This window comes from Euprymna scolopes, chromosome 19, assembly GCF_053919585.1.
Source record: "Euprymna scolopes isolate OS-2025 chromosome 19, ASM5391958v1, whole genome shotgun sequence".
Classification (NCBI taxonomy): Eukaryota; Metazoa; Mollusca; class Cephalopoda; order Sepiida; family Sepiolidae; genus Euprymna; species Euprymna scolopes.
Window position 1 is genome coordinate 72,916,522 of NC_136500.1, and position 27,200 is coordinate 72,943,721.

General features: G+C 35.2%; 1 protein-coding gene across 1 annotated transcript in view; it reads right to left on the reverse strand.

Moving 5' to 3' along the window:
- Positions 1-27,200, reverse strand: part of LOC145303665 (peptidyl-prolyl cis-trans isomerase FKBP14-like) — a 53,661-nt gene that overhangs the window by 23,695 nt on the left and 2,766 nt on the right. The window contains exon 2 of the mRNA XM_080145267.1: positions 2,777-2,922. Within this exon, the coding sequence (XP_080001393.1) occupies positions 2,777-2,922 (146 nt within the window). The remainder of the gene's footprint in view (positions 1-2,776; positions 2,923-27,200) is intronic.

A 27,200-nucleotide genomic window follows, 5' to 3' on the forward strand; every position in this document is an offset into this window, starting at 1 on the left:
AATTGTTGTATTCATTAATATTAAATAGTGTATTCATTTATATTAAATGTTGTATTTATCAATATTAATTATTGTATTCATTAATATTAAATGTCGTATTTATTAATATTTAATGTTGTATTCATTAATATTAAATGTTGGATTTATTTATATTAATTGTTGTATTCATTAATATTAAATGTTTTATTTATTAATATTAAATGTTGTATTCAATGATATTAATTATTGTATTCATTACTATTAATTGTTGTATTTATTTATATTAATTGTTTATTCATTAATATTAATTGTTTATTCATTAATATTAATTGTTTATTCATTAATATTAAATGTTGTATTCATTAATATTAAATGTTGTATTTATTAATGGTTAAAATTCAATCAAATCTGATGTATCTTTATTGTCAAACATTTCTTCCATCTCCTTGAAATTAAATATAGTCCATATTATGTACTCTTATGCCTGGCAATAGTGAATACTCTGCATGGAAATTGCTTTGTCTTTACAGACGTTAGCCATCCCAATGTTCTGCACCAACCTCATCATAGTTTTCTGGTTAATCGCCATCGACGCCCAAACCATGTCCGTGGGCCCGAAGATAACTTTTCAGGCCAGCATTTGACTTGCATAGTCTGCCACACATATGGCAGACAAAGTTGTGTGTTGAAACTTGTTTGATTTCTGGCTCTGTTTTTATGCTCCCTCTGCTCGTGGCATGTGTTTTTTTTTGTGGTTAATGTAAGCCGCTTTTGAGAGGAGCACACGATTACAAGCCTCACATTTCCAACTGTTCAATTCAATGGACAAAAACGACACATTGCCTTTCCGAAGGTTTCTTTTGAGTTCAGCCTGATCGATTCTTTCCCTCACAAAAATTTCAGATCCCCCTCTAACTAGCCTCATCCATTCGAGACGGCATTTTGCCAGGGTCTCCCAGTTCTGAACAGGAATCTTGAAAGCTTTAAGATTGTCTTTTATGCAATCCTTGAAGTGCTCTTTGGTCGATATTGAGGACATTTACCACTTTAGCTCGTTGTAAAACAGCTGCTTAGGCAGCCTCACATCCTCCGTTCGAACAACATGACCTACCCAGCGCAACTGGTTCCTCATCACCATTGTTTCGATGCTCAAACGCTCAGCCCTCCCGAAAATATCCGTGTCATGTGTCAGTGACTGCCATTTTACATTTAGAATTCGCTTGAGGCATTTCTGATGGGATCTCTCGAGTTGCTTCAAGTGTCGACGTTGTGTTGTCCAACATTCCGATGAGTAAAGTAAAACAGAAAGTACACAGGTCGAGTAAACATTGATCTTGGTTTTGATGCCACAATCACTGTTCAAACATACAAACATACGTACATACCTATTTGTATGTAAAAAGAGTTATGGTTTCCACTCATAGTAAATCGAGCACGTTGAGTGGATTTTTCCATCTAAGCTGTTGCTCGAATGTAAGTAACAGATAGGCAGTGTATATAACCTACTATTAATAAGATCAGGAATGCTGGAGAATGGAAAAGATATCAGACTATGATTTACATGGTTGCAGTTTCAATTATCTGCAATGATATGCCACCTACCATATCTTAAGGTAATGTATTATTATATTATTGATTTTGTTTCTTTCACACACACACACACACACACACACACACACACACACACACACACACACACACACACACACACACACACACACACACACATATATATATAAACTTTATTAAACATTCCAAAGTCACAGAAGTATTCAATTAACGTGTTTCATTCAATGGCATGAATATACCAAACAAATCATCAGCGACGTACATTAGTTCCCCAGGAAAATATACAGTTTTTTCCTTGGATTAAAAAGGATAAGTAATGTTAAGATGAATTGGAAACTTTCAGAACTTATAAGAGAAAACAAAACAAAACAAAAAATTAAAACCTAAATCAAATATAGTCCGTATTAAGCACCCTTATGCCTAGCAAAATCCATGATAATCATTTAGTTAGATTAGGTATAAATGTCGTACATACAAATATATATGACGATTACTTCGTCTTAATAAATGTTGGCCATCTCAATGTTCATGACCATCCTCACTACAGTTGCTGAGTGAATCGTCAGTGACACCCAAAACTAGGTCCATCGGTTCGAAAGTGACTTTTCAGGCCAGCAATTGACTTGCACAGTCTGCCACAGATGTGGCAGACAAGGTTGAGTAGTGAAACTTGTTCTACTTCTGTCTCCGCTTTTCTGCTCTCTCTGTCCACAGCACGTGTTTTTTTATGGTTAATGTATGTATGGACATTAACATACAAATATATAAACATACACACATACCTATCTTTACTTGGATTTAAAAAAAAAATGCACAAACATTAATCATGGTGAAAGTAAATTTTTCACTCGTGGAGGGAACCGTGAATGTTAAGCTTGTTTTGTGTAAAATCGACTCCATTTAAAAAATCTTCTCTTGTATTTTCCACATGAAAAAAAAAAAAAAGACGATCCTGGATATGACCTTAAACTATATCTGATGGTGAGGCCCCAGCTTGCGGGCTTTGGGAAGTGTGGAGCCACCCTTTAATTGCCATTGCTCCCAGGTCCACTCTGACTCGGAGTGGTAGTACCTGTTAGGGTACCAACTATGGGTTAAATAAAAACCGACTTGAAAAAAAAAAATCTATTAAAAATTTTTCTTCAAAATCACTGGATTCAACATTAAATAACCTGAAAAGGGTTGATATGCCATAAAACAAAAACAACCAACCAAAAAATAGACTCACCAATGTTGCGGTCTCCATATCCCATATGAGGTGGAACAGTTAGTTTTCTAATTTCTCCTACACACATGTTTTTTAAACCTTCTTCCCAGCCACGAATCACAGCAGCAGCACCAAGTTGGAATTTGAAAGGTTCTGGATGGTTACGACTAAAAAATAAAATGAAATAAAATAAATTAATTAATGCTTTTCAATTCGTAAAAGATAAAGCGGGAAACGAATAGTTTAAGATAAAGCATTGACAAAGTCGAAGGATTATTCGAAACAGTTATCTGGAAAATTTGTAAACTGCAATTCTGGAGTTATTTTCATATAACGCCAGTCAACGGACAATGGTCAGTGATTAAAAAAAAAGTAATCAAATAAGTTCTGTAAAGTGGGGCATATAATTTAAATTAACAGTATTGCATCGGAGATAGAAAACAACGAACCGATGATATGTGTGAAGCAGATGTTGGTTACAAAACCACGGACAACAGATGAGCAAAGACGACACCTAAGACAGAAATGGAAACATACGTTTATGCATTAGGCCACGAACCCAGTTAAGACACAGTATCCTTTACCTGACTTGGTATTTTGGCTAGAAACAAAGTGTAGTATCTGTTCTGATACTATGCTTCAACTTCTCTATCCTCGGTCAGTGGATGGGAAATCCTTCATGACTGAGACAATTTTTATTTTTGTTCCTATCCAGAGTGCCCCTTTTGGGGGAGCTGGATTTTCTCCACATTAAAAATCGACTTTGTGTCTAACTCTGCTCTCGTGGGGAGGCAAGTGACTAAGAACATAAGGATGTATACATAAACTTATCGATGGAATAGATTATAGCAAAAAGGGAAATTGTTGCAATTTTATCGAATGTTAAATAAACAGAAGCTGTTCTTAGCTTACAATGAATGATAAATGTTGTGTGTTTGTGTGTGTTTTTGTGTGTGTGTTTTTGTGTGTGTGTCTTTGGGTGTATGTGTGTGCGTTTATGTGTGTGTGTGTTTATGTGTGTGTGTGTGTTTGTGTGTATGTATGTGTGTGTATGTGTTTTGTGTGTGTGTGTTCTTTTTTTTGTGTGTGTGTGTTTTTGTGTGTGTGTTTTTGTGTGTGTGTGTTTTTGTGTGTGTGTGTATGTGTGTGTGTTTTTGTGTGTATGTGTGTGTTTTTGTGTGTATGTGTGTGTATGTGTGTGTGTGTATGTGAGTGTGTGTGTGTGTGTGCTTATTTTATAACTGATGACGATTATAATCTTTCGATTATCACGTTATGAATAAAAAGAAATTCAATCCGACAGCCACAAATACATATACATTTAAATACACATACGTGTCTCTCAAATGATGCTGGCTTAAACAGAGCTGAGAAGGGAAAAGATAACGAAATACCGAGGTCTTATGTACGACATGAAAAGAAACTGGAATCTTAGGAAGATCTCCATCATTCCAGTAATTATAGGAGCAACTAGACTCATGAAAAAGAATTTTGTAAACTATCTGGCAAATATACCTGGTGAACTAAGTGCAGGAGAGATTTAAACAATTGCACTTAAAGTGTCAGTTAGAATCTTAAAAAGATCTCTCGGTTTGGAATATTCATATATAGCAGGTGAATGTCTGACATCCGGAAGGATGACCCATCTTTAGCTTAAACAAAATAATAAGAAAATACATCTTTATTCAGATATATTCATGGAGTATAATCGTTAAAGAGCCTATTAGCTGGATAATGAATAACACCATGAGAGGATTGGAATCGATAAGTGGAATTTTGATTATCCAAGAGGACAGCTCAACAAGTATTTGTTTATATTGAACTTGAAAACGACGATGTTGTAGTCAGTGGGGAAGCATCCTCATGTTATTTTGTTCCACAGATGGGAAGTCCTAAGAAAACAAAACTTTGTTCATAAGAGTTCCATTTTGGTTTTAAGCAGAAAGAGAGAGGGGGGGGGAGTATCAAGGAAAGTTTTTTGCTGTTGTTGCAGCTAGACGAGTTCTTACTGTGAATGTTTTACAGTAGAAAATGGAATCCTAAGGTTTGTGAGAATTCACTACTGTCGGTTCTCTCTCGTGGGGCTCCCACGAAAAGAAGAATCCATCCCCTCACCACCAACCCCTGTAAGCAATGTTTCTCTCTTAAAGGTAGAGTAAGAATTAAAGGCTTTCGTAAAGAGTCACTCTTCTTTGTTTACAAGTCAAAATAGACTTTGTAGCCTCCTCGTTGGGGATGTCCTTTTCTCTTCTCTGCAACCTCTTTCTTACAGAAACGGTGTTGCGAGTTTGTCTCTGCTTTATCGTTATTTTCATGGCAAGTGCTTTACTGAATTCCAATCTATGGTTCCCCCCTCGCCAAACTTTCACAAGAAACATCCGTCTAGCAGAAAACACTTTCAATAATTATCCCCACTCTTTATCTGTTCCTAACCCTAAACGTAGATTCCATGAACAAAGCTTCTTTTTTAGAACTGCACGCCTATGGAATTGTCTTCCGTTTTCCTGTTTTCCAGCTGACTACAATATGGTTGTCCTCAAGTCTAACGTAAACAAGTTTTTGATGAGCCGTTTAATATAAGTTTACAAATTTACCGAATTTACATTACTAACGATTACTATATTGTCCAATTTCTACTGTACACTCTTTATCCCTTATACTCGAGTGGCCTCTTGGCATTGATAAGTGATGATGCCTATGTAAAAAAAGCCATTCGATGGAAGTGACGTCAGGCAAATTTTAAGCTACGGATATATATATATATGTATATAATGTATATTTTCTTCTTTCTTAATACAAATATAAAAATTGAAGCTTTATTCAATCTTTATTTGAAATTTTATAGCAAAATTAGGACTATTATAAAAATATGTTTATGAACTGTTTTTATTTTAATCAAACATCAGAGATGTTGGTAACTTTTTTCACATTAAACATAAAAGTAGAACTGTTATAAAAAATATTTATGGACTTTTTTTTTTTAATATATTTATGAACTGTTTTTTGTTCCTCAATAATAAGTTTATGAACTGTTTTTTATTTAATCAAACATCAGGTGTTGGTATTTTTTTTTTTCACATCAAACATACAACTAGAACTGTTATAAAAATATTTATGAACTGTGTTTTTAATCAAACAAAAATGTTCATAAATATATTAAACAAAAAACATTTCACGAATATTTTTATAACAGTTATATTTTTATGTTTGATCTAAAAAGAAAATTAACAACACCTCTGATGTTTGATTAAAAAAAACAGTTCGTAAACATATTTTTATTATAAAGTTTATAATTTTTTTAATAAAAGTTCAAAATAAGACTGTTTGAATAAAACTTCTATTTTTATATTAGCTTTTTTTCTTAAAAAAGCTACATTATATATAGTGTTGGCCATCCGTACCTGAAAATTTGTCTGACGTCACTTCCACCGAATGACTTTGTAAACAAAAAAGCGCGACTCTTAACGAAAGCCCAATTAAATATCTTTTATGGTTTTGTATAATGTACATTGCCTGTTTTTCATAATTGTCGACTGTAATTTTTTATGGAAATCGCTCCAGACAAGTCATGAAACCACTTGATGTAAGGAGTTAATAAGAATGAAAGATGATTATCGTCAAGACTATTGAAGTTAATCTTGACAAAAAAAAGAAAGAGAACAAAAACAACAACAAGACTATAAGCAAGAGTAAAATATCCAGCAGGAATACAGTGTCACAAGCTTGAAGTTATTAGAAAAAAATCTACTGGAATAGGAATCTTATATCACAATGAGGTATCAAAACAGTGAATTGGTGAAGACCACTAGAACAACGAGTCAAATGAGCTTGAACAAAGAAAGCATGGAATGTAACAGAGCACGAACGTGCGTATGCAAAGACATGCGAAATGACGTCACTGGCAAAGAAAAAGACTATAAAAAGGAGAAAGAGCGCATTCGAGAAGACGATCACGTTAGAGATGTGGATTACTTCAAGATCACGTTAGAGACGTTGGTGACATCACAGCCGTAACGAGAAGTCACACTTGGCGAGAATCGGATGAAAATAAATGTCGTTTTTTTTTGTTTTGTTTTTTTAAATGGAGGCAAATGATTACTTGTCTTATGTTCCGTGCGACGTAGACTGCATACAATGTGCGGGTCCCGTGTTTAAGCATGTAACATTACAGGAATAGATCAGACAATTCTGGAGAATATATGCCATAATAATAATATTTGTACAAAGGACTGCGACTAGCAAGATTACATCCGTGAGGAAGTCCAAATCAAATAAATATGTTAATCTTACTTGTTCTAATGATGGATATGTTTGAAATATATGTTTAATACATGAGCTGTGAGATAAAATGACTTCTATTCCAGCATATGCATTTATAAAACACAAAATGTATCGATAATGTCCCTAACAAATATCGATCGCTTCAAGTTTATACCAGAGAACACAACTGATTGTGAAGAAAATATCCCATTCATCAAGCGGCGAAAGGTAAAGGAAGATTTTCTTAGTTTCAAGAATTCCATTGATCCAACAGGTGTGCTTTTGAATTGAAACGACTGCAATTCCCAATCAGGAGCATTAATAAATCTCAAGGTCAACAAATGAAAGTTGATCAGCTACATTTTATCCAGCTTTCTATTTCACATGCTTGGTTGATATGTTTTGTTTGTACAAATAACAATTCAAATTATATATATATATATATATATATATATATATATATATATATATATATATATATATATATATATATATCATAGAATCGCCAACCTGATAATCCTGAACTGTAATCTAAGCTTCAGCCTCTGTCCCATCGACGAAATGTTGCATCCCTCTGCCTGTTCTACAAGTATCTTTAATGGTGACTGCTCTGACGAACTACAAGCACTTGTACCCCTAGACGTAAATACCACCGACAAACCCAACAAGCAGTTAAATCCCACCCCTTCACAGTAGAGATCTCTAGATGTAAGAAAACCTTCTACTCTAATAGTTTTTTCCCCAGAACTGCTAGACTTTGGAACTCCCTTCCGGGATTCTGCTTTCCCAACTGTACTGACATGCAGAAGTTCAAGTGTAATGTGAACAGACATCTTGCTACTTATTTCCTTTCATAATATCCCTGCGACCTATGTCCCTGATAGTAGCCCCTACTTCAAAGTAGCACTGTGCCTTGATATATATATATATATATATATATATATATATATATATATATATATAATTTGAAAAAGTATCGAATGTAATCTCCCCACCCCCACTTCTTAATATACATACCCCTAATTGAACATTCTTTACTTTTCAAAAAGCCCACACTAAACGGACGAAACGTTGTCGAGTTTTTAGGTCTCTCCACCTCTGCTTTTAATACCATCTATAGTGATTATATTGATGTTGTTTTCTAGATGTTAAGCTCTATGCCCCGTTGAGTCCCTAGGGATATCATTACTCCATGTGCGTTTATTGCGATTGAGTCCTTTTTTCCGGGCATAAAGAAAATGCGCCCTTTCATGCCGATGTCAACTGAGTGAGAGAGAAAATCTTTCTTTTATTCGTCCCCCTTTTTTATATTTACGCCAACGATCGGCACATGCATGACGTCACTCGCCCCCTTGGCTTCAATCGTGCATCATATCTAAAAATAGAATGTCTGGTTGCCTATGTGATCCCTTACTCTGATTCAATGGCGATGTTTACAGCTGCCCCATTGAGTCAGTGCACCGCTTTATTGCTTCTTCCTTCTTTTTCCGGTGTCATTTGGGTCCCGTTCGTTACACGATCATGCATGGAAGTGAAATGTGGGGGGTAATTTTCATGATATGAAAATGATATGATGGGTGTGTTATCTGAGTCTTAAAGACCTCAGAGAAAAGTTTAAATCTTGAAAATGTAGGGATATGTGTGTGGAAATTTATGGTAATTGTTGTTAAATAGCATGTATGATTGCAAGAAGATCAACAATGATAGCAAACATTTCCGGGAAAGCAAAGAATGAAAAGAAAACATAAATTAGTTTTAAAAGGGTTATTTTTAATTATGTTATACAATATAGACCGTCCTTCTGTGATCCCTCCTTCATTGGTTTAGTCACACCGAAAGAATGGGTCAGAGTACTTGGATTAGTAGATGCAGAACAGTTGGGGTAGTAGGGCCAGTTAGCAAAGAAAGGCAAAGAAAAACATGCATGAAAATGATAAGGGTGTATTTGAGAGAAAGAGGGATAAATAAAGACTTGTCCAGAGATAGGTTAGACTGAAATCTAATTTCTAAAACATGTTTAATACATGCTAGCATGTACAAAAAAGAATAGAAAGTGGATCTCAGGTTTATTTTCAGCAGCCGCGTAACTCTAGCTTCCTTTATTTTGTCCTTTAGTCCTCACATTCCAGGAGCGATGTTTCTGACAAAGAGGGAAGAATTGCTGTTTTCTTGGTCAGAATCTTTTCTATCTAACCATCTTATCATTGACAAGTTTTTGACCTTGAATTACTACATTTTTTATTTCCTTACATGAAGTGGCTTTATGCCTTGTCTTGAGTTTGCAATTGTACATGTTTTGTAGATTAATAAATATTTCCCTACAATAAGTGTTTATTCAGCATATGTGCACAATACCATGATTTATGGAAGTGAAATGTGGGAGTTGAGGATATGTGTTTCATGATATGAGAATGATATAATAGATGTGTTATCTGAGTCTTAAAGACCTCAGAGAAAAGTTTAAATCTAGAAAGTGTAGGGAGATGCATACGGAAGTTAACGGTAACTGTTGTTATATAGCATGTATGATTGCAAGAAGATCAAGAATGATACTAAACATTTCCGAGGAAGCAACTAACGAAAAGAAGACATGAATTCGTTTTAAAAAGGTTAACATTTTTTTAAGCGATTAAGTATGTCCATTCTAGGAAAACTGACTTATCTCCCCTTTTAAATAACTCTTGTGAATAAAGGATAAATAAAAAAGGCTCAGAATGGTGTCAATCCAACGTATAATAAAAAATAAAATATGAGCACAAAATAGATTTTATTTATTGCTAAAATTCTACTCAGTAATTTTCCGTAATTTTTAAAGTCCGCGAATATTTTCAACAGATAAGTAAGAATACTTATTTGTTTTTCTGTGATTTGATTTTGAACTGCAGTGTTCCGCATGTATCTTAATATAAATAATTAGTAATAGTGATGGGACGATTCTAATATTTTTCCCGATTCCAATAAAATTAGTGATTCTTTTCTAAATTTCCGATTCCGACACAATTATCGATTCTGATTCCAATTCTTGTAAAATTTCTAAATATGTACTTATAAAGTTGTTTTTTTTTTTGGGGGGGGGGGTCGGATTACTGTAAAAGTTGTGTATATATTTTCACAAAAGTAAAAGTATACTTAGGGAGGAGGGGGGAATTTTTTTCATAATTATTAATAATGATTTCATAAACTCATTGTAAGATTTTCATCTTTTTCACTTGTGCCAATTTTTTATTTTCATCCACTCACACCATTCTGTCTGTATTATCTTTATTTGGGTTTACCTATGTAGACTTACCTACCCTTTTCTGCACATTTACAGCTGAATTCACAGGAGGGAGTTTCAGACTTGAATTATCTCCCTTGTCTCAATGGTAGGAGACAATACAATCGGCGATTATGAAAATAGATTCATTTTCTTTCTTCTAGTGTTATGTTTACCGAAACTAATTATTATGATCCACAGCGTTTTTACTAATAGTTTAAAAACAACTAAAAAACAAAATAATTTTCATTTTATCGTTATAAATTGCAATGGAAAATGAAATTTCAAACAACAACAAAAAAAAAAGAAATAATTTTTTTTTTTTGGAAGTGGAAAACAGGCACCATTATTTAATTTTTTTTTTTTTTTTTTCTGATTCCGATTTCTTCAATTCCAATTCTAATTAATCGCCCCAACACTAATAAATAAGCACCACAAATAATCCTTGCATTCAGTACAGGATTAGCCACTAAACAAAAGAAAAATGAAAGATATTAGAGTTCGACCCATTTTCATTTGCCATTACTTCTGATTTTTAATTCATGAGAGTACTATGATCGCCTTTGAGATATTTCGTCATGGAGATAAATCATTCTTAAGCCGTTGACCTCCGTTCAGATCGTGGAAAAAAACACTAACACTCATTATAAACTCTCTCACCTAACCACTGGTATCCTCTCATAATATTCTTCATCATTTAACTGACGCTCGATCAATCTCATTAATCCTTATATTCGAGTGGCTTTTAGCCTTGATAGATGCTGATTCATTAATAATGAACAAAATTACCTCAACTCACAAAGCCTAACCCACTGCAATCTCACCCTTCTACGTGTTATATTGGCATATCTATCTCCCACTGGTTCTGGATATGACCTTAAACTATATCCGGTGGTGAGGCGCCAGCTTGCGGGCTTGGGGGAGTGTGGAGCCACCCTTTAATTGCCATTGCTCCCAGGTCCACTCTGGCCCGGAGTGGTAGTACCTGTTAGGGTCCCAACTATGGGTTAAATAGAAACCGATGCGAAAACAACAAATATATTCTATTAAAAAAGTTTTTCTTCAAAATCTTTGGATTCGGCATTAAATAACCTGAAAAGGGTTGATATGCCGTAAAACAAAAACAACCAACCAACCAACCATCTCCCACTATTTCATAGTCAGAAACACCCCTTCTCCTATTCCTCCTCTTACTACAACTACTACTACTACTGCTACTGCTACTACTACTACTCTGTTAAGAAACAGTCACAGAACCCATCAGTGTGTGGTTTTTATTATTGTTCACATGAGAGAGAGAGAGAGAGAGAGAGAGAGAGAGAGAGAGAGAGAGAGAGAGGGGGGGGACAGACATATAAATAGATGGATAGCTCGCCTTGCTACACTCATCCCTTGTGTGCACGTGGGATTTCATTGGGGACGGCATACTAAACATGTCTTCCCTGCTTGAAGTATTGCCAAACAAAGAAATAAAATCTGTGTCAGCAAGTCACGTGGTTTCATCGATTTCCGTCTTTGAGGTCAGCTCAGATTTTTAGAAGTGTCACTCAAACTTCTCTATTTAAACAGTGCCTTCGTTATATATGATAGAATCGTTTTGGTGCTTTTGTGAGTGTTATTTTTACTATGATTATTCCAGTGACTACTTCTCTGCATGTAGATATTTACTTGCTTCCCGCAAAAGCAAGAGGTGACACAAGGTCGGAAGATTGAGATGTCAAGTCAACATCCCTAAAGAAGAAGCACTCTGATCCAGCAAAAATTGCTTGGCCATCCCGGTCAGCATTCCCCGTTAGGGGCGCCGCAAGCAGCAAACAATAAACTTGCTCCACCTGAAAGTGTGATGGCAAGGTCTGGAAATGTTGACCTCCTAGATAATACCCAGTTGTCATACAACAGGTACTAGGCTAGTTTCTGCCCTTGCACTTGTTGGCCTGATTGTCGAGAACGAATTCTTGACTGGTACATCTACCCAGGTTTTTAAGCAACCGAAGCAGCGAGAAGACTCATCCTACAACATTAAAGATAATGAGGCGGTTATTTCTCTGTATGTAGCTTTCCGCATCTGTTATAAGTGGAGCAATGCGATTCGTCCAATGAGAAAACAGTTGCCAACATTTTTCCTTTTTTATGTGCGTATATTTCTTCTCAGCGCCAGTCACTATTGTCCTTGGCCATCATTAAAACATTGTTTTTTGCCTCTCTGTTATTTAACACTGCAATCGTACTTGTGATTACAACTCAGCACTCTTAATAACAAAACCGAGTGCTTATCTTTTGAGAGCTACAGTTCATGTGACAGGGATAGACAACGCCTCTATCTCTACTTGTGCATCACCCTGCCTGCTGATCAATCACGTGACATCAGGACAATGCTATCAGCAGCAGCTCATTAACTGTATAAAAGAGGGGCGTTTTTGACACGTGGCAGTTACTTGGGCCTTGAACACAGATTTGCTTGACCATGAAACGGTGCCGCACCATGGCAATGACAATGATAGTAGTATCAGTATACCTCCAGCTCTGATCCACGATGACAAAAACTAAAACCAGTTTCAAATCCTACTAACCGTCATCATCATCATCATCATCATCATCATCATAATCATCATCATCATTTAGTATAATAGTGTTTTCCTATTTACAAGTATGCAGTAGCGATCTTGTCATCTATGATTAGCAGACGTTTCCAGTTCTGCCCACAACACTTAGGCACCTTACAATACAATCATCATCATCATCATCATCATCATCATCATCATCATCATCATCATCATTTCCGTTCCTACACCTATGCGGCACTGATCCTGTCTTCTACAACTACCAGAGACACACAAGTTTCTTTTCCGTTTGTTGTTGTCATGTGCATCACACCTTTCGGTTCTTGCCCAAAATTTCCCCTACATTAAAAACAGAAAATGGCTAAAAGCATACCCTTAGCAAAACGAAAATGTCATATTTCAAAAAATCACATAAATTAATCAAATAGTTTTATCTTTATATATATATATAAAAAAAAATTAATTTTCAAGCGTTTAATGAGAATTCATATGCATTACAACATAAATCTAGTAAGTATGAATTATTATTGAGTTTTTTTACATTTTTTTTTTTCAAAATAGTGGGTGCCAGTCACTATTTGAATGCTCATAAAATTTGATTCTCTGATTAAAAATCAAAACTACTTGATCAATTTATGTGATTTTTGGAATATGATATTTTTGTTTCGTCACGGTACGTAAATCATACAGATTTTTCTTTAATATTTTTCTTTTAAATATAGGGTAAATTGTGGACAAGAACCAACCTTTCTTTTCTCTTTTTTTTATTTTGTGGTGGAAGTAATGCTATGTTAGACAACTGGCCATTATCTATTGCTATCCATACTATACTTCTTACTTAGCAAATATGAAATGTTTTCAGAAATCTATAACCTCACGTGATACGATGATACACTAAAATTAAAAAAAAAAAAAAAAAAGAATGGATTTTTACCATATTCGAAAGTCTCTTGGACACATAATATCGAAAAATTAGAAAAAAATCGTCAATTATTTCATGAAGAAATGTCGTTTTGTTTGAAGGGGAGGGTCAGGTAAAAATCTTGGTTTTAATGCTGTTTGTTAATCGCGCTCGCGTGAACAGTCGATTCATTGTTTCATTTTGAAAAAGCTAAATTTTCAATGTGATAACATCGGTGACGTCTTGGTCCAACCAATCGAGGGTTTGCTTGTGAACTTAAATATTCACAAGTTCACTCCCAGCATGCAGCATTTTTTTCCTTTTTAATAACGTTTTCTTTCTTCTATCTTTAAAAATTCTTAACTTTCTTACACACGCCTACCATGTTGCAGTCTCTGTCCTATTAATAACATAAGATACCACCCTTTTTTTAACCGCTAATCTAAAACAAGAATAAAACATGTGCATCGACAGCCTCGTAACTCTCACTTTCCTTATTTTGCCCTTTACTCCTCACATTCCATGAGTGATGTTTAGAGGAAAGAATTGCTGTTTTCTGGGTCAAAATCTATTCCATCTAACACTTATCGTTGGCAAATCTTTAACATTGGAGTAGGAGGATTTTAAAATCCTTACATCAAGTGGCTTTATGCTTTGTCTGGAGTGATTTCAATAATAATAATAATAATAATAATAATAATAATAATAATGTAAACTGAAACTGTATAGTTGTAAGATACCACTACCCCCCCTTTTTTTGTGTGTGTGTGTGTGTGTGTATCACTATCAATGAGCACTATACCAAATAATGAGGGTCAAGGAGGATAGAAAGACCGAGGAGAGAAAGCCAGACCTCCATTGACTAGGTGCAAAGATGACTGGGATCTTGGGGAGGCTTATTGCCACCCAAATTCCAGTGAGGACCAATGGTTGCCACCAATGAGAAATCAATGGTAAGCAGCTGTTGCAATAGCGCAAATTCTTTTGCAAAAGGTTATCAAAAGAGGTGGAAAGTACTAGAAGTTTGAGGAGACTTGTTGTCACTCAGACTCCAGGAAACACTACAAGTAAAAAAAAACCCAAAAAAAACAACATCATTGTCACTCAATAGCTCGTATTTTGTGCAACTATTCTTTTAAACATTTCGTAGTTCCCTCACCCGTTTGCAATCTGTTCATAGGCCAAAGGAGGCAGACCATTTTTTTTTTTTTCATCACGTCTCATTTCTAACTTTCTATTCATGATTTCACATCATGAAATGTACTAGTACAAAAGCCGAAACGTCATGAAACAACAACTGGGAAGGATGTGGATAGTAGCAATAAATAAATAACAAATTTGTTGTTTGTGTTTTTTTCAGCTGATTTAGGACGAATCTGATGTGCTGAATCCAAAAATCACATTAGTTTTGCTCAATCATGTCAAATGTTTAAGCTAGGGCCACAAGTCGTTTTTTTTTGTTTTTTTTTTACGTTTTTGTGCCAGTGTATGCATGTGTGATGCAGATTAGAAGAAGTTGGTGAGGATAAAATACCATGTCGAATAATTGTTTTGATTAAAAATGATTATTTTAATGATAAGAAGTATTCAGATCTGATAGTTCTGGGTGACTATGTCGAAAAGGGATCAGTTTGAAGTCATAAAATCTTGAAATCTTACAAAAAATTGGTCTGGCAAAGCATAAGGTTGGTGGATCAAAACTAAAGTTAATGGAGCAGCCACCATAAGAAGTGTATAGGAAACTCCATCCGTGCCCGTACGGGTGTTTTCAATTCATGTGTGTTGCGGAATGTTTTCATTGTCGTGCTGGACAAAGAAGATGATTGATTCACTTACTCATGCCAGGCTTTTCCAGGATTGACCATAGAGGATTTGAAAGCTGGTAATCTTGACGGTTCTCAGATTCAGCAGCTCATCAGATCCAGAGTTTGAAAACTCAATGAACAAAGTAGAACTGGGAACGTATTTGTTTTGTGAGTGAAGAACTTATTTGGCAACAATAAGGCAAGAAACTATGCAGAACTTGTCGACAACTTGCTGACTGCTTTCAAAAATCTGGGCTGCAACATGAGCGTCAAGATATGCAACCTATTTTCATGTATGTTCAGGTTTCTTGAGAACCTGGATTTAATGAATGATGAGTAGGGAGAGATTCCATCAGGACGCGGAAAGAGATGGAGACCAGGTATCAGAGTCGCTGGGATGCAGTCATGATGGCTGACTACTGTTGGAATTTGAAGAGAGACCTCCCTGCTGTTGAGCATTCCAGGCGTTTGAAGAAACAGGAATTAAAGCCCGAAGTTTAAGTAATGTTGAAACAACATGCAATTTATGTGTACCCAACTTTATCAATGCCATCTCTAAAACTTAAACCTGGCAACAATAAAAAAATAGTTTTATACTTAATTTGATGAAATTTCCACTGCTTATGTTTACTACGCTATAATCATATTGGCTAATGTATACTCATTAACCCTTATCCTCGAGTGGCCTCTGGGCCTTGATAAGTGGTGACTCCTGTGTAAAAAAAAACCCAAAAAAAAAACCCCTCTAATCTGAGACTTGATCGAATTTTCCACCACCCTGCTTTTTTTTTTAAACATTTTTTTCACCCCAAATAAAGCGTATTGGCACTTGGACGTACAGAGCTATTTTTTGGGATCGTATCTAATAAGGGGCTGTAGGGAGTTGAGCAGTGAGATGTCTGTTCACATTACATTAAAACTTATGCACGTTAGTACAGTCAAGGAAGCAGGAAACAGGGAGGGAATTCCAAAGCCTATCAATCAGAGGAAAGAAACTATTATAGTAGAAATCTTTCCGGCATCTAGAGATTGCAGCAGTGAAGGGATGGGATTTGGCTGCTTGTCAGGTTAATCGGAGGTATGTCGAGGGAGCTATGAATTCATCAGAGCACAATCAAGTAAAGTACTTGTAAAACAGGCACAGAGTTGCGACATTGTGGTGATGGGACAGAGGTTGGTACTTACCTGATTTTAGACTCTACTTTTAGATCCTGCTTAATTTTACCCTTACATTTAAAATACCGTTTTAAAACATTATTTTCACACACGTATATATATATATATATATATATATATATATATATATATATATATATATATATATATATATATATATATATAGTCCTGTTGTAGGTAGAGATGTTTACACAGCTTTCACATAACGAAGATCAAGAGAATTATTTGCATAGCACCGAATGATTTGTAAAATGCGGTTTCTTTTGTGAATGGAGAAAAAAAAAAAAAATAATAAAACCAACTAATTTTTCTCAAGCAAATAGATTGAAGGACACAGATTTGACGAATATGCGACAAAACTATCCCACAAACCTAATCAATATGGATTCAGTTATATTTCAAATCTCTACTTTTATAAAGTTAAGTGTGCTTCTATGCTTATGTGTTTGTATGCATAGGATTGATTCCTAAACTAATTAACCGATCATTATGAATTGTGAAACACGGCTAGATGTCAAAGGGTTTCAAATTGATGTGTTCCAAAAGTAATGCCTCCTATTTTTTATTCCGCTCGCATGGATCAAAGGAGATTGCAAAGTATATTTTTGTGTTGACTAAACTGAAAGTTTCATCCCTCTGTTGCAGATATTGACGGTATGGAACTCTAAGAAAGCAAACTCTGCCATAGCCGTGTGTAACAAGTAGGTGTGCATTATTGAATTCCAAGTGAAAGTGCATTGAGAATGGTGGTGACTATGTAGAAAAATAAATTCTGGAGCACAAAAAGTTTCTCATGTTAATGGTATTGCACCTATCTTCATAGCTCTTCAACATTTTAAGTTAAAAAAAAGAAAGAGGAGACTTTACTTTTGGAACGGCCCCCATATCACAAAGCGTGGTCTGGCCGCCCATGCACAGCTATCATTCATCGCTGGCAAAAGGACATTAAGAATGGTGGTGACTATGTAGAAAAATAAATTATGAGGAACAAAAGGTTGCTCGTTTTAATGGTACCACTACCATCCTCGTAGCTCTTCAACTTTTTGAGTAAAAAAATATAGTATGAACTACTTTTGGAATAACTCTCGTATTTAGCCCATATATGGAGAGAGAGAGAGAGAGAGAGAGAGAGAGAGAGAGAGAGAGAGACGAAGGAAGAAGAAAGAGAAGGGGAAAAGAGAGAGAAAGACAGAGGGGGGAGAGAGCGTGGGAAAAATACAGAAAAGAAAGAGATAGAGAGAAAGAGGGAAAGAGGGGGAAAATAGGACGCTTTACTTTCGGAACGACCTTCGTACTTTAGCTTAATTTAGTTGTATGCAAGTGGAATAAAAAGGGATTGGAAACCCTTCGTTAAATTCATATATCTCCTATTTTTATTAGATTTGAAAATATATGCCCCCCCCCCATCTTGGTCGTATAGTTTTTTCTGGCTTGGAAGAATTATATCTTTGTGAAATAAGTACATACATTCGGAACAAGATCAAAGTGTAGCATCTGTTCTTCAGATGCTGCACTACAATTTTTTGGTCTCGGTCAATGGAGAAGAAATCCTTCATGACTGATACATTTTTTTTTATTTTTGTTACTGACCAGAGTGCCCCTTTTAGGGAGCTGGTTTGCCCCACATTACAAAACAACCTCATGTCTAACTCTTCCCTCGTGGGGAAGCAAGTAAACAAAAAAAAAAAAAAAGAAAAAAAAAAAGAAAAAAAGAAAGAAGTACATAGTATTAGTTAAAATAAAATAGAATAAATTACTTTGGACTGTTAGCATAATTTCCAACGGTACCCCCGTAATAATAATAAAGGGTTGGGTTCGAGACTCCTAACAAACAGTTCCCCAGTTCGATACAAAACACCTGATGAAGGCCGGAGGGCAAAACGGCCGAAACGTTGTGACTATAACAACCAAGATGGGGAAGTCAGTCCGACGATCTCAATAAATGAAAACACCTCATCTAAAAAATACAGACAATTACTATCGCTATTGATAATGCGTGATATAGAGCATTGTCAGAGGATGCTAAGTAACCTGGACGATTATTAGTGTGATCGTTGTTGTAGAATATTTAGAAAATATATATCGGGTATGTTAACGTAGGAATGTTAACGTGGGAATGTTAACGTTGGAATGTTAAAACAAACAAGCATGTTAGAAGATAAGCAACGGAGATGCTACGTGTTCTAACGAGGCAATGAGATAGTTTAGAAGAGACACGTAAAGTTTTAGAGTTTGGAGTCAGACTGGGAAAGTTGGACAAGTTAGCATGAAAGATATCGTGTCCGTGTTTTGGAAGCAGGGAGAAATGCGACATTAACATAAATTACATAACTTACAACGTCTTTCATCTTCGATGGGAAGTCAGGAATAAAGTTATATCAAATATATAACCTATTGTTGTTTGGTTTCCTTCAGGGAGAGATGCAACTGAATAACGGTAGAGACGACAACACAACGAAGGGAGGCATGGTCTTTGCCCGTGCACTAAACAGACTGACGAAAATCAACTGTTTCATTGTGTGTGTTGCACCACGGCCATCGTAATACGATAGTCGAGGTAGTACACCCATACGCACATAGCACAAGATAGACACTTCCTACACACATTGACTATGATAGACGCTTTTATCAATGTCAGGATACAATTACACACACAAACGAGACGTTATATGCACGCATGCTATAAAGACCAGCATGTACGGCCTAATCACGTTGACATACCGGTTCTCACCAGATCACCAAAGTTAAGTACCGTTGAGCCTGGCTACTATCAGATGGGTGACCATTTGGGAATTCGAGGCACTGTATGTGCTCACAGTTTATCTCGACATTGTTTCCAGTCGTTCTGAACTCCCACTTGCCACTGGTATTTAACAAGACCGTCTCAGGTTGGAGATTGCACAACTCTTGCCACAAAAAAATTCCACGTGCAGGCTCCCTTACAGTGGCTATTCATAGTCTGTTAAGACTGAAGAAAGCCACGCTAGTATATAGACCAGCATGCAACAAATGTTTATCCATACAGCAGAGAAAAAATCCTTCATGTCTTTTTATTTTATTGTTTTTTATTGTTTGAATTCATGTTTGCAAACATGACGTTAAATTATAAATCTATGACGTCACACCAAAGCTATAATTGTTTTGTTAATGTATTTACTTCTATTCATAAGAAAGGTCAAATAGTTCATTTGGTAAAGTCTTAGACTGAACGTCTCAAGGTTTCGGGTTCGATTTCCTCCAATCGCTTCTGCTTAATTTGTGGAATATTATATATATATATATATATATATATATATATATATATATATATATATATACTATTAATGCAATATTTTCCATTTTTTAAATACTAGTTTAATTACAAAAGAGAAAAACTATGCATTGTATTTATCAAATTTAACAAAAAAAAAAGTATGGTGAACAGACGGTCAGTCAAGATCTCTATTTATTAGTGATGGGACCATTCTAATATTTTTCCCCGATTCCGATGAAATTACTGATTCCGAGTCCGATTCTTATAAATCTCTAAATATAGAGCTGTTATTTTCCCCGATTGCCGTAAAAACACATGTTAAATGCGCATATATTTTTTCAAACGTAAGAATAAAGACTTATGGGGGATGATCTAGAGATTTTAGTTTTACTGGTAGTTTAAAATTAATAAATAACTATTATTCTATTATCACCGGCAGTAGAAGACTTTGTTTTAAACAAAATCAAATAAAAAAAGACAAAAGAATCATTTTTGGCATCGGGAAATAGAAAATAGACACATATTTTTTTTTATTCTGATACTCCCCCCCCCCAAGGTTTTGATTTTTTCCGATTCCCGATTCTGCTTGATCGCCCTAACACTACTATTTATATAAGATAGTTTCTGGACATCTATTAATAAATATTGCTCCAATTTCCGTTCTTTGGAGTATTTTAAAGAGTTTTAAGGGGCATAATTGGAAAAATTTGAAAATACAAATATATTAGATATACATTGAATTTGATCCATCGTCATTTGACACCAATTAAGCAAAATTCCTTGAATTTCAAGTTCTTTTAAAGATTCCTTAAGCTTAAGCCTTAAATTTTAAACATTTTCTAGAATACAACCACGTAATTCGAAAAGGGATTTTTATCCTGGGACCTGAAAATAAAGAGAGATTAGAACAATCTTGTAATGATCCGGTCCCAGTTGATTTGGTGGTGGGGGTAAAGTTCTGTGCAGTTCTGGGAGCTTCACTTTCCCAGGCCGTGCTTTCTCTCTTTGAGGAGTTAGATTATTGCTAATCGCCTGAGGCGCTCTTACCGACGAGGCTGCCCAGGTACTTTTTGCAGATCAGAGTGCCTCTCCTCTTGGGAGCTAATTTCTTGATTCCACTTTCCGACCCTGGAATGTAGTAGGAGAAATATCAACCATGTAATTTGAAACTGTATGACCTTCAGGCCAAGATCAAAGTGCAGTATTGGTTCTTTTCTGACTTCGGTCAATGCAGTAGAAATCTTTCATGACTGAGACAATTTTTACTTTTGTTCCTATCCGAAATGTCCATTTTTGAGGAGATGGATTTTACCCACATTAAAATCCGACCTTGTGTCTAAGTCTGCCCTCGTGGGGAGACAAGTAAATAGAAACTGTATGCCCTTCAGACAAAGATCACAGTATATTATCTAGTCTGATACTACACTTCATCTTTTCTGTCCTCATCAGCGGAGGAGAAATCCTTCATGACTAAAACAATTTTTACTTTTGTTCCTATCTAGGGTTCCCCTTTTTGAGAAGCTGGATTTCGCCCACTTTAAAAACCGACCTTGTGTCTAACTCTGCCTTCGTGGGGAGGCAAGTAAATAGGAACATTAGAATAAGGATTCAAGACGTAACGTTTAGTATAATTGTATCTTGATTCCAATCTTTGTAGGTTGACGTAAAAGTGATGCAAATCTGTTCAGGTTAGAAAACTGTACCTGTCCTGGGCCTATTAGATTTGAGACTCTTCTTTTGCGTCATGCTTAATTTTAATCTTACATTGAAAATGCCATTTTAAAACAATATTTCCACACACCTATATATAACCCTGTTATGTTATGTTATGTTATGTTATATATATATATATATATATATATATATTACTATTAATGCAATATTTTCCATTTTTTTAAAGTAGCTAAGTTCTCTAATAATTATATTCTCGGGCCACGCTTTCCTTTTTTTTATAAGTTTTTCTTTCCTTCTCCCACGTTGTGACGTTAACTCACACACGGCTCGGTCATTTGCATATGTTGGCTGCCGTACAGCTGCTACTGCTGCTGCTGCTGCTATACACACGCCTGTGCTCTGTTACAATACAAACTCGTCCATATCTTTTGATATTTGTAATTTATCTAATTCATTTCTATGAATTAATTTATTTAATTTACGTTAATTCCTCTACGTGGGAAAAATCCAATTGGCTGAATAATTCAGAAATGATCACAGGATGTTTAATCTTTCCGATTAATCTCCTCGTTGTAGGCGCTGGATTATATATTGGCATGGGAGTCTTACTGGTTTGAAGTTAACTTCGCTTCATGCAAACGTTATATATTTACATGCGTGCTTGTATTGTATTCTAAAAGCTTTGTTGTTGTTGTTGTTTGTTTGTTTGTTTTAGCAGTTCCCATGCTACAACATTTTAGCCTGTCTCATTCCCACGTAAGAGCGAAACCTTCAAATAAAGTCGTTCATCTCATTTCGGAAAAATCTGACGTGGACTTTTAGTTGGGTATTGTTGAAATAGAAAGTCATAAAAACGATGATTTATTTATATACAAACGAGTTGTATCTGTCAAGCGTTGCTCGGGAGTTAAACAAAAATACACAGACAACCTGAAAGTCGTATACTTTATATATACGAGGGACGTTCCAAAAGTAATGCCTCCTATTTTTTTTTTATTTCGCCCGAATGGATCAGAGGATATTGCAAATTGCAATTAGTTCGAACGGTGTTTGGGACGAGAAATGCTTTCCCCTCCTTTCGAAAGGATGGTATCCCTACCATTCAATATAATATGGTTGTTTATCGGTTTAACGGTCAGTGTGAAGCTGACTACGTAGGCCATACCATTCAACGTTTGGAGGTTAGAATTTTCCAACATGTCCCCCCCCCCTCCGATACGTAGGCAAAAAAAAAAAAAAAAAAAAATATGGCCAACATCCGGGCCTTTACAAGCTCATAAGTCGGCCATTGGTGAACATTTATTACAGTTCCAGATCTGCACTGACAGATACACTGATGAAACTTTCTCGATTTTACACAGAGCGCGCTCGAGAATTCACTTAAAAATTCTCGAGGCAGTATCCATTAATTTATGCCAACCGTCTCTGTATAAACCAAGAGAATATACATATAATTTGGAACTTATGGGTATTCGTTGAGATTGTAGACCTTTTCTCCTAATCCCCCATACAATTTTTTTTAACCGTCGTTAATAATCTATGGTCTTTTGACCACGTTTTAAACGATATTCCCCCCCCCGTTGCCAACGTTACTCTTGAAAAAGGTTGGCTGAAAGACGTCTCGATAGGGTTTTCTTCTGTCCCACCCATTCTTTACCCCTTTTATCTAATTTATATTTGTTAAACATAGAATTAGAGCTTAGGAGAAATATACTTTAGAAGTGTATTTTGGTTTTCTTTTTGTAATTTTCTTCTTTGATGGTTTATGTTTAAACTATAGGGGAACCCCCCCCCCAAAAAAAAAACCCAAGCCGTCAACAATTAATAATGGCACTACGTTCGGTATTGTTCAAATGTTTTATAAAATTATGTACCTATAAAAATCTCTTTATATATATATATATATATATATATATATATATATATATATATATATATATATATATATATTAAAAAGTTTTGACTCATGTCCAGATAACATACATCTAAAATTTCAAATATTTGGACCCCAAATTGGTTGAAGAGTTTGGTAGAGTCTGCAACTCTTTCAACTTTTCAACTCTTGACAGCCAAATTTTCGTCCAAAAACTGATTAAAAAGCTTGCTGCATGTCTAAATACCCTTTATGTAAAAATTCAAAAGTTTAGACCAAAAATTAGCTGAATAGTTTGCTAGAGACCGCAAAGGTCAAATCTTTTGAACTTTGACCCCTTGGTAGCCAAATTTTCGGCCAAAAACTGATTAAAAAGCTTGCTCTATATCTGAATACACTTCATGTTAAATTTCAAATGTTGACTAAAAATTGAATGAGTAATTTGGTAGAGATTTTTTAAAACTTTGACCTCAATTTTGACTCCTTAACATTTATTTAATCTTTTTCAAGATTAACGTTGGCAACGGGGAGGAAACATCGTTTAAATCAAATTAAAAAGTTTGATTCGTGTCCAAGTAATATACATCTAAAATTTCAAGTGTTTAGACCCAAAATTGGCGGAGGAGTTTGGTAGAGTTTTCAAAGGTCAAATCATCGAACTTTGACTCCCTTGACAACCAAATTTCTGGCCGAAAACCGATTAAAAATATTTTCCCTAATTTCAATACTCGTTGGGTCAAATTTCGAGTCTGTAGACTGAAAATTGACAGAGTAGTTTGGTAGGGAAATGTACACAGACAGACAGACAGACACACATACACACACACACACACACACACACACACACACACACACACACGCACACAGACATTTTCACTTTTATAGATATACTAGCAGTTCAGCCCGGCTTTGCTCAGGCCCTATGTACTGTTCATAACTTGTCCTACGTGTGAATACACTTTAGTGTATGCTTTCAAATATTTAGACCAAAAATTCTCTGAGTAATTTCGTAGAGACCGCAGAGGTAATTTTTTTTTTACTTTGATCCCAATTTTGACCCCTTAACATTTATTATTTTGGTCTCAAATCAAAATACAAACTTTTACCCATGTCCAAGTTACCTATATCTAAAATTTTAAGTCTTTAGACCCAAAATTGGCTGAGGAATTTGGTAGAATCTGCAAAAATCAAGTCTTCAACTTTTACCTTTTTGGCAGCGAAAATTTCGCCCCAAAACTGATTAAAATGCTTGCCGCATGACTACCCGTTATGTGTAAATTTCAAATGTTTGGACCCAAAATGGGCTGAGTAGTTTGCTAGACACCATAAAGGTAAAATATTTTGAACTTTAACTCCTCGGCAGCTCCAATTTTCGACCCAAACCGATCAAAAAGCTTGCCCTATCTCTGAATACTCTTTATGTAAAATTTTAAATGTTTAGACAAGAAATTGGCTGAGTAATTTGGTAGAGACCGCAGAGGTCAAATTTTTAAAAACTTTGACCTTAATTTTAATCCCTTAACATTTATTTTTGGGTGTTCAAATCATATTGAAAAGTTTCATCCATGTCCAAGTAACCTACATTTAAAATTTCAAGTGTTTAGACTCAAAATTGGCGAAGGAGTTTAACAGAGTTTCAGCGGTCAAATCGTTGGACTTTGACCCCTTGACAACCAAATTTCTGACTGAAAACCGATTAAAAAGATTTTCCCAAATCTCAATACCTGTTACGTCAAACCTCGAGTCTTTAGATCGAAAATTGAGAGAGTTATTTGGTAGGGAAATGTAAACACACACACACACACACATTTTCACTTTTATATATATATATATATATATATATATATATATATATATATATATATATATATAGATAGATAGATAGATATTACCCACGCAAACAATCACATTAACAAAAAAGTAGTTTAATACATATCATACACTTGGAAATAAATTTCCAATATAAAACATACACATAATAGCAGAAAAACCAAGAAAAAAGAAAACTCAGTCGTAGTCAATCATACATGCCTTGACGATGACTTGCTGCCTATATATCTAAAGCCGGGCTAAAGTGCTATACTAGCAAGCCGCCCGGTATTGCTCGGCCGTAAAATATATTTAATATGATATGTTAATTTATGTAGATTTCGTATTTATTATTATAGCGCCAATTCTCTTTTGATTATTATATTGTATCCCATGTATAGTAGTCATTTCATAAGATAAAGGACAATATGACTTTGGTGGCATCAGCTAGAATCGAAACCGAAACAGATAGCTTTTCAGCGTTATTTATTTATTTCTACCTAAGTCCATATGAATATCAAAACGTTAAAAATAAATGTAGTTAAACGTATAAATATATGTACATTCAGATATCACGTTTAGTTGACTTACGCCTGCCAAGTTCTAATTTCCAAGCAGTTATTTTTACCGGCTAAAAACCAAATTGAGGTCCAAATCCTGTATATATCAATTTTCAGGTCGGTAAACGAAAAATTGATAGAGTAGTTTAGTAGAGACCATTCTGCACACAGGCTGACAAATAAGGTCGCTTTTGAATATAGGCTAGCACGCTGCCCGGTTGTAAAATACGTACAAACTAATGCAGTTAACTGTATAAATGTATATTTGTGATTTCGAGGGCGGTACAAATTAAGTCGACTTATGCCTGTCGAGTTCCAATTTTTTAATATGGATCGCTTAGCACCTATTTTTTTCTGGCTGAAAAACAAAATCGCTTAAGTAATTCGTAATTGTATATTTTCAGTTGTCCACAATGAAAATAAAAGTACGAACTACTTGGGATTCTATCCAGTCATGGCTGATGAAACGAGAGCATGCTAACCCCGTGGATTAAATAAAGGGGTTAGTTCAAAATACCCCGCAGATTCCAGAGTTTGACCAAAAGAGTCCTGGGTGCGACAAGATACACTGGAAGAATATCAGAAGAATCCAAATAATCCAAAGTTAAGCGTTGTGTATCCTGGTACTTTCAGTTTCTTCCAGAGTCATCTTCAGGGGACGGGTATCAAGCACACGCATTTGTTTTTTGTGATGTGATTATTAATATTAGTATCAAAAGTATTTTAAGATCAAAATAAATGTTAATTGCTGGCACCGACAGTACTAAGGTATACAATAATACGGTAAGTTCCAACCCGAAACTCCAAAATTAACGAGGTATCTAGAAATGATAATAATAATAAAAAAAAGCAAACATCATCTGTAACGTTTAACGAAATATGTCTTCAAGAAAAAATACTGCCCAGATATATACATATTACACACGTACGCGCGAGCACGCTCGTGTTTGCGGGTGCGCACGCACGCGCGTGTGTGTGCAGAATATCAAAATAAAATTCTCAAAATGAGAACTGAACCAAATCAAGATCACAAAATTTCAATAACTTTCTTGGCCTTTGAGCCAGAATCAAAAAGAAGTATCTGTTCTTCAGATGCTGCTCTTAAATTTTTGTTTATTTTTTGTCAGTGGAGGAGAAATCTATCACGACTAGGACAATTTCTATGTTTGTTCCTTTTCTCCACGTTAAAAAACGACTCTGGTGTCTAACTCTGTGCCGTGGGGAGGCATTATAAATAGGAACCTCTCATATAAAAGCCTTATAACAATAATACAAAAATCAATAAAAATTTAAAAATGAGTCTATCTCTCTCTCTCT